General features: G+C 44.2%; 1 protein-coding gene across 4 annotated transcripts in view; it reads left to right on the top strand.

The window, feature by feature from the left end:
* Positions 1-9,114, top strand: part of PXYLP1 (2-phosphoxylose phosphatase 1) — a 72,941-nt gene extending 63,827 nt beyond the window's left edge. For all 4 annotated transcript variants that reach the window (XM_023529095.1, XM_011357449.2, XM_011357447.2 and 1 more), the window contains 2 exons: positions 1,928-2,067; positions 6,639-9,114. In XM_023529095.1, the coding sequence (XP_023384863.1) occupies positions 1,928-2,067; positions 6,639-7,576 (1,078 nt within the window). In that variant the 3' untranslated portion in view covers positions 7,577-9,114. The remainder of the gene's footprint in view (positions 1-1,927; positions 2,068-6,638) is intronic.
* Positions 9,115-9,288: the final 174 nt, after the last annotated feature.

The raw sequence follows: 9,288 nt of genomic DNA, 5'->3' as shown, positions 1-9,288 counted from the left end.
AGGCCCAGGGACTCGAGTCACCTGGTCCTCTGCCTGTTATAAAGATCCAGCCATTTGGTTTCTCTTCTGTAAGTGAAGTTTTTGTGTGTGTGTGTGAATCTTCATCTTGCCCTTCCAAAAATAAATCTTCATGAATACAGTTGGAAATGAATGCATCATTAAGTAGTCAGATGTCCTGAAAAACCTAGGGTATCTCAGGCAACACTTTCAGTAGGAAATTTCGTTTCTAAAGTTGGCAGCGAAGCTTTCCAAGATCCTCACAAATCACAGACCCGAAATAGTGGCCTAGGGCAGAACATTTGATTCCTGTTGATGGATAGCCTTTGCCTATGTGGATTTATATTGGCAGCCTCATTATCAGTCTGGAAATTTTATTTCCCAGTTTACAAATATTTATGTGTTTTAGCCTCAGGAAAAATAACATACCCTGTGTTTTTATGCGAAGACAGGAGTCCCGCAGCGGTCCAGGGTGATTTATCAGACTATACCCTATGTCTAATTTCAAAACATATTTTTTTAAAGATGGATTTTTTTATAGCTTTACGTTTGTGAAAGATATTAAACCCATCTTGGCAACCATTTTGAAAGCATTGCCAATGTTAATTGGGCTTTCAGACAGCAGGGGTCTGGCATTAGAACAATTCATCTTCGCTTCTTTTCATGCTGATTTAGTTTAGTTGGGAACTGTTCTATTTGTCCACTTCTGTTGATCTGGAAAATGTGTATACATTCATAGACCATTTCATTATTTGAACAAAAGATGTATATATTCATAAGTCATCTCACTCAGAGAAAATGGGTATGTTCACAGGTCATTTCATTCTTCGGAGAAAATATGTATATATTCATAGGTCATTTCATCATTCGGGGAAATTGTTTACTAGGGACTGGAAAGATAAATCTTGATTTACCACATGTACTTCGTGGCAGAAATAGAAAAAAATAGCAGCTCTCATAAACAGACGCTTTTTTAGCTATTTGTTACCACCCCACATGAAATGACATATTGCATGTGCAAAATGCACCGTGAACTATAGAGAGCTGTGGAGATCTCGGTTATCTTAAACAGTTCATTTTTTTCAAAGGAGATTTTTCAGAGGTTAGATAAGTTAAGGATTAAAGGTTACCCAGGCAAAGGTTGGGGTAGGTCTTCTAGGAGGAAGGGGCGATTTGTGGAGTCTTGGAAGCATGAAAGAACAAGATATGTTGGGGGAAGAGAAGTTAGTTGGTTGGCTGCATGTGAGTGGAGAAGGCTGGGGGACCCCGAGCCTCAGAATGAGGTGGGGCCGGAACAGACCGACAGGCCTGTGTGGCTCCTTCCAGACAGAAGGGAGCAATGTAGAGGAGCGGTGAGGAGTCAGGGTTGCCTTTTAAGTCAATCCTTCTGGCTGTGGAGAAGGCAATATTAGAGGGGCAAGAGTAGGCTGCAGGTAGGCAAAGGGGAGCCCACGCCATCCGGACAGAAGCTGCCTGAGCCGGAGCCCAGCTAGTGGCTGCAGGGAGGGAGGAGAGAGGAGCGAGAAGGCCCAAGAGAACACATCTGCGGGATTGGAAGGCAGATGGCATCCAAAGGGGCAGCCTGGGCGTGACTGCCTGGTGGGGGTCAGCGGCCCCCTGGAGAGAAAGAAGGGGCGCAGGCTGGGGGAACAGGGTGGTGGAAGGCAAAGCCAACTCCCACAGTGCCGAGAGTGATGGGCGCTTCAGCAGAGGAAAGGGGCTCAGACTGGCCTCATGGAGTGGGGATTTTTCGTGTAGGCATCAGTGGTCGCGTGATAACGAAACTGGAATTTAAAAGTGACTGAGCCAGTACCTATTACTGTCAGGGAGAAAGAGCATGACATGCTTGGGATTTTGCTTGCTGAAGCTGAAACCGTTGTGGCCTGTTTTAGAGCACGCTGACCATTAAATCTCTGTGTTGTCTCTTTAGGAAACCATATCACCCTAAATTGGAAGCTTTCGTTAGTCACATGTCAAAAGGATCCGGAGCCTCTTTCGAAAGCCCCTTACATTTCCTGCCTCTTTACCCCAATCACCCGCTGTGTGAGATGGGAGAGCTCACGCAGACAGGTATGTGTGACAGCCGTTCGCTCTCATATTCTCCCACTCACTCTTCCACTTGGCACACATTTGGAGCTGAATACTCCCAGGTGAAGTGCTGCAAGTTCACAGGGTAAATAAGGACTGGCGCCTCAAGCAACTCTGAGTTCACCAAGGTATCTGATTTAAACATCTGATTTCTAAAAATTAAAAACAAAAAACATTTCTTATTACAAAAGCAATATGTGTTCATGGGAGAGAAGTTAGGAAAGACAAGCAAAAGGAAGAAAAATTTAAAGCACCCATAATCCCACCGAAGAAATTAGTTATCTTTCTTCCTGGGTTCATGTGCACCCACGTGCGTGCATACACACACACACATACCCACAATGGGATCTTACTAAACACTCTTGTAACCCACTTTTCCTCTTAATGACATATTGCCATAATCTTTCCCTAGTGATAATTATTCATCAACGTCATTTCTCATGGCTACATATTATTTCACTATGAGTGGGCCATAATTTTTGTAACTGATCCCATGTTCTTAGATACTTCAAACCACCCGATGGGTTTTAATGTGCCAGATCTCAGGGAGAAATACGTACAGCAGACGTCCACTGAGCAAGGAGTTTGTTTGGTCGAGCGTGTTCCTCACAGAAGGCCATCTTTTCCTCTGCAGCCCTGTTTGTACCATTGTGCAGCCAGTTCACTGTCAGGGTAGGTAGGTGAGTTCATTGTGGGGGTCACCACTTTGTTGGGAAGAGAAGGAACTGGTGGTCCCCAAAGAGGTTCATTTCCTACTTCGGTCTTGGACCTCAAAGCACCTTTGCTTTTTGGAAGGATCAGGAAGACCTGCTCTGTTTTCTTGTTCTACCAGTATTGTAGGACCTCAGACTCGATGGCAGGAAAGTCTCTGTTCTGTAGTTGGCCCCGTTGGGTTTTGCCATGTTTGGAAAGCCATTCTTTCTGGGGAGAATGACAGTGAGTGACAGAGTTGGGGCAAGCTGAAGGCTCTGGAGGACTAGCCTTGAATAAGGAGTTTCGTCAAAAGCTTTTGATTGTTATTTCCACATGCACAAACTCTGCATTAGCTTAAAACAGGAGTTCTCATTCTACCAGATCCAGCACCCCTCTTACTAACCAGGATTTTGTGGTACTCCCAAACTATCCTGAAGTAAAAGTCAAATATAATACAACCTTTCTACATATATAATTTAAAATATGTGTATCAGGTATCCTAACTGTAATATAAAGGAGAAACAAAAGGAAACTAATTTATTATATAATTCTGTGTACCTCACCATAAATGCTTGAGCAAACCTACAGTAGAAAAGAGAGTGACGTAATCAGTTGCACACACTTAAATGTAGATTAGTAACTGTGACAATTGAAATACAGACTGATTGAGGGACGTTGTATTGGTGACTCTAATACCACGTTGGGACATGATTTTTTTTGACAAGTTCTGATAAAACAAAATACAGATGTCTCTGAGTTGATACCACATTTCTGGAAAATTCAGTGGATATTAATATTACGCAAAAATGGTTTTGTGTCTACAGACACAAAAACAGGTTCTAGGCTAAAATATTTAAGAAGGTTTTTCATGTGTGTGAATATCTTGTGGTACATTCAGAAGTTATGTGGGACAAAGAACAGTTCCTTATGGAGACTGTCCAGAACTCTGGCAGTCACCCACTAGGTGTCAGGAATGTTCCTCCACATACTGTTGTGACAGCCCAACCTCCGAACAGTCCCTGAGGCCCGAGCCATGTTTGCTGAGAACCACTGTTTAGATTCCTCAGTTGCAAGTAACAAAAACCAACCCGAGCAAAAAGGGACATTTGTTATATAAGAATTCAGAGTGACTCACAGACTCTAAGAATATGACCAGGCCTCCAGAGACTAGAACCAGGAAAAAAAAAAAGCTATCTGTCTCTGCCTTTATGGTTTCTATGGTTTGGCTGTGTGTCTGTTAACAGAGTGGCAGTCATAGCCACACTCAGAGATGAACTAGCAAGACCGAATTCTTGAGAGAGAATCTGACGGTGTCCTTGAAGATCAGTGTCCATCACTTAGCTAAGCTGTCAGCGGGGGCCATGGGAGTGTGCACTGAGAGTGGGGGCGCAGCCTCTGAGTCCAGGGGCTGTTGTTCCCTGAGAACAGTGGGGAAGGGGAGGCTCAGACACTTAGCAACAATCATTCATTCTGACCTTTCCTCTCAGTTGATTTATTATCATCATCATCTTCCAAATGAGTATCACTCTAGAAATCATTTTGTAGTATTGTTTGCTCCCATTCCCTTATTCTTTTTTAATGGCCACTTGTATCTTCTATTTTAAATTTCAATATATTAAATTATAATAATCATTTATAACTGGCACACTTTGGCATCTCACAGTAACTACACGATAGCAGGTTGATCATTAGTGCCTACTCTGTTCAGGATGCTTTGGCAGCAGTTGAGTGTCAGGGAGGGCATGGCGGGATGAATAAGATGCTTCCTGGCCTGTCCTGAAGGAGCCCCCAGCTGCAGTGGGACAGTGCACGTAGGAACAACTAACTGTCCTGCTGCGGACTGCAGGCTCTTGTAGAATAAGTGCAGGCTTTGGAATACACAGACCTGTAAAATGGGACTAATGACATCTTCCCAGCGGGGCTGGTGGTGACTTAAGTTAGATAGCATGTGGGAAGTGCCTAGCACCGTGCTAGCATATGCTAGGCTCAGTGAATGCAGCTAACGTCCTAGAGGTCCGGTGACATATGGGAACAGGAAGGAATTAATTTGACCTGGAGGAAGAAGAAGGATGACTCTACTAGATAAGAGAGTGTTGGAGCAAGACGCTGGACGAGGGTTTCTCTGGGCAGAGGAAGGCGAAGGGTATAAACAGAGTCAGGAAGATGCAGGCTGTGTTTGGAGCATATAAGAATCCCTAAGTGGCTAGAGCTTAGTATTTCCACATGGAAATGTAGGGAGAAGGTGCTGTGAGGTGGGACCAAGAGCCCAGGTTGGGGCCATGCGGGGGCTTGAGTTCTACTACTTCTCAGTTATGAATGGCTCAAGGCCTCAGTTCCCTCATCTGTGAAAAAAGGGAAATACGCCTTCTTCATTGGGTTTTTGTGAGGGTTAAAGGAGAAGGGTCTGGCACACAGTAGGCACTCCAACTTTAATATGCGTAGCCTAAGCAAACAAGGTAGGCACAGAGATGAACTGGGCCAGATACAGATTCTTAATGTTCGTCACTCATGGTTTGCCTCATTTTGCAAATCACTGTGAACGTGGCTAAGGCTTGTCCTGGCCCAGATCCCTGAGGGAATTCTGCTCTCAATCAATACTCTTCATTCAGAGTAGGACATCCTTCGTAGTTTTTTTTTTCTGATTTATTCCCCAGCTTGGGCCAACACAGTTCCCTCTGTCTCATGCATTTCAGCCTTAAGTTGTCTCCTCTTTGCGGTGGAGCTGTTCAAACCACTGGGGCATCTGAATAAATGATAGTACTAGTCACAGAGTCTGCATATGGTTTACGCTCTCAGATAATATGTATTTGTTACTGAAATTGCATCCCCTTACATCCCGTTGGCTGGAGGATGAGCTTGTTTTTAATCTTGAATTATCTTCTGCTTAAAGATCAGGCTTTTCCCCGCCCCCAAGACAATTTGTTACTATACTGTGGTAGTTCAACACTAAAAAAAACTAAAAGGTAAACTTGGAATTCTTGCTCCTGCAGGCTGTGTTTGGAGCATATAAGAATCCCTAACATGCAGGCTGTGTTTGGAGCATATTCCATCCACCCCATTTCTGTGCCCCGTCATCTCCAGGTAACCGTTGAGAGTAGTTTCTTGTGCACCCTTGCAGAGTTCCTTTATGCAAAACACAGGCACCTGCAAATACAGTCTCATCCCCCACCCTTTTTATGTAAAAGCATAATAAACATACTGTTCTGCACTTTGCTTCCTCCCCCCTCCCCCCCAAATAGTCTATCTGGGCATCTGGGAGATCGTTCCATGTTCGTACAGAGAGAGCATCCTTGTTGATGAGGCAGGATTAGGCAGAATGCACCTAGAAGGTTAGCAGAGATCCTTCGGTGAAGGAGGGAGTTTCGCAGCAGTGAGAGGACTAAGCAGCCAGCAAGCAACTTTATCTCTTTACCTGAGTGAGTTACCTTAGCTCTCCTTGCACACTGAAGAATGTTGTGTGTGTCCCTGGACATAGACAAAGGTCTCCTTAGGCCCATGCCAGTCACAGCCTAGGCAGCCACCAGTGGGGTGATTCCTACCTCATGAGGCCCACCGGTCACAAGGCCTCCCCGGGGAAGGGGCCAGTCAAGAGAGCAGGAGTGAAGCAGATAAGACAGTTCTTATGCTCCCCAAAAAGGCCGTGGGTCCAGAGTGGACAGGGCCCACTCTGCTCATCCATTCACAGAGAACCCCACGGAGCTCCCTTCATAAGTTGACGTGAACCCATTTTTGCAGACTTCACACAGTGGCTCAATTACATACCTGACACGAATCTAAGGCATTCCAGAATTGGGCACTGACCCTTTGCTATTCCTTTGGCTAAGCTGATAGTCAGGAAAGCTTGTGTCACTCTGTTTCAGGAGTTGTGCAGCATTTGCAGAATGGCCAGCTGCTGAGGGACATCTATCTAAAGAAACACAAACTCCTACCAAATGACTGGTCCGCAGACCAGCTTTACTTAGAGACCACTGGGAAAAGCCGGACACTACAAAGTGGGCTGGCCCTGCTTTATGGCTTTCTCCCAGATTTTGACTGGAAGAAGATTTATTTCAGGCACCAGCCCAGTGCTCTGTTCTGCTCTGGAAACTGCTATTGCCCAGTGAGAAACCAGTATCTGGAAAAGGAGCAGCGTCGGCAGTACCTCTTACGTTTGAAAAACAGCCAGCTGGAGAGGGCCTACGGGGAGATGGCCAAGATCGTGGACATCCCCACCAAGCAGCTGCGAGCCGCCAACCCCGTAGACTCCATGCTTTGCCACTTCTGCCACAACGTCAGCTTCCCTTGCACCAGGAACGGCTGTATCGGCATGGAGCACTTCAAGGTGATCAAGACGCATCAGATAGAGGATGAGCGAGAGAGGCGGGAGAAGAAACTGTATCTGGGCTACGCACTCCTGGGTGCCCACCCCATCCTGAACCAGACCATCAGCCGGATGCAGCGTGCCGCCGAGGGCAGGAAAGAAGAGATCTTTGCCCTCTATTCTGCTCACGATGTCACTCTGTCACCACTTCTCAGTGCCTTGGGCCTGACGGAAGCCAGGTTCCCAAGGTTTGCAGCCAGGTTGATCTTTGAGCTCTGGCAAGACAGAGAAAAGCCCAGTGAGCATTCCGTCCGGATCCTTTACAACGGTGTCGATGTCACATTCCACACCTCTTTTTGCCAGGACCACCATAAGCGTTCTCCCAAGCCCATGTGCCCCCTCGAAAACTTAGTCCGCTTTGTCAAAAGGGACATGTTTGTGGCCCTGGGAAGTAGTAGTACTAATTATTACGATGCATGTCACAGGGAAGGGTTCTGAAAGGTACACAGAACAGTACATATAGAATCTATACCAATAAAGAGATGGGACAGGTACGCTTCTAGTTCTATCCTTTGCTAAGGGTACAAGATTATTTATTTCGAAAGGCTAGAAATTGTGCTTGGGAGCCACACAGATGGTTTGGGTTGAACAGTGAGTACGTTGCTATATTCAGGTACATGAGTTACTTGATACACAATGGCTAGTTCACAGAGAAAGGAAGGTACTTTATCATAGCCAGACTTTGCTTACAATGCCAGAATATTTTAATACCTAGAGTTGCCAATCCAAATGTGTATTCTTTTGATCTGCCACGGTACCGTATGATGGAATTAGCAAATCTCAGCCAAATTTTTTTTTAATCTGGGACCGTCTTACCTTATTCTTATTCCCCGAAAAATTTCCTGTAGTAGTTTATCTAAAATAGGGCTTGGCAAACTTTTTCTGTAAAGGGCCAGATAGTAAATGTTGTGGACTTTGCGGACCAAAAGGCCACGCACAGCCTCTGTCATAGCTATTCAGTTCTGCTCTTGTCACGTGAAAGCAACCACAGACAATACATAATAGAATGAGTGTGGCTGTGCGCACAGGCTGCACAAAGCAGTGGGTCACATTTGGCCCCCGGACTGTAGTGTGCTGACCCCCGATTTAAAACACAGGCTTGACTACAATCGCACTTTTAGCACTTTGAGAACCTGTTGAATACCAAGAATTATTCAGTGGTGCCTCCAGTAACTTCTGCTAGAAACACAGAGTTTAGTCTGTATCTGACATTATAACAAGACAAAGGGAAATAAACGTTGACTGAGAATGAATCACAGAAAGATTATTAGAATAATACTTGATGTTTATGATGATTGTGGTATAAGATAGTTTTAAGTATGTTTTAAATATTTGTTTGCTGTAGTCTATTTGCTGTATATTCTGAAACTTTTGTATTCCATTTAGTATTTTTATAGTCTAGGAAAATATTTTCTGAGACCAGTTTTAGATGTGCTCTTACTCCTATGTAATATTCAATTTACTATACCTGGATGGTGTTTAGAAGGGAGCCAGAAGCTGAATTCAGGCACTTTCTTCCAATAAAAGTAATTATGGCTCATTTCCTTTGATAAGCCATAGAATTGGATCAATTTTTAAACCATTTTTGTCCATTTCAAAAGGTAAATTCTGATTGATTTTTAAATAAGTTTTTGGAATAACTTTGTTACTAGATAGTTACATAATCTTTATAAGGTATTTTATATATTAGAAGCAATTATAGTTAAATCTGTGGTTCCTGAACTAATGGTGCTAGTTCTGTGCGAAGAAATGTCACGTGGAAGCGAGATTCTCCAGTGTCATTGGTATTCTGATCTTTTCTCTTTGTTTTTTGTCCAGTGTTACATTTAAATATGTCTGTTTCTATTAATAAATTTTGAAGAATACTAGTATAGACCACTAACAGTTTATGTCACTCTAGTTCTTTTCAAGTGAGTGCCAATATTTTTTAAGTTTGTCCTTTTTTTGTATAAATAAAAACGTTTTAAATTAGAAAACTCTACACTATGTGTGGGGAAGGGGGACCAGGCCCTATGGCCCAGCGGGGCTGACGGAAAGGGACTCACGTCCTGCTTCCTTCTCTGACAGCGGCATCAGGGCTTGGTGGGCCCAGAGGACAGGTCACGGCTGGTAGCCTTGGACTAGGTTAAAATTCATCTTAACTGCTTCTT

This window comes from Pteropus vampyrus, unplaced genomic scaffold, assembly GCF_000151845.1.
Source record: "Pteropus vampyrus isolate Shadow unplaced genomic scaffold, Pvam_2.0 Scaffold35, whole genome shotgun sequence".
Classification (NCBI taxonomy): domain Eukaryota; kingdom Metazoa; phylum Chordata; class Mammalia; order Chiroptera; family Pteropodidae; genus Pteropus; species Pteropus vampyrus.
Note: the sequence above shows the minus strand (reverse complement) of the source record. Positions and strands in the feature narration are given on the sequence as shown.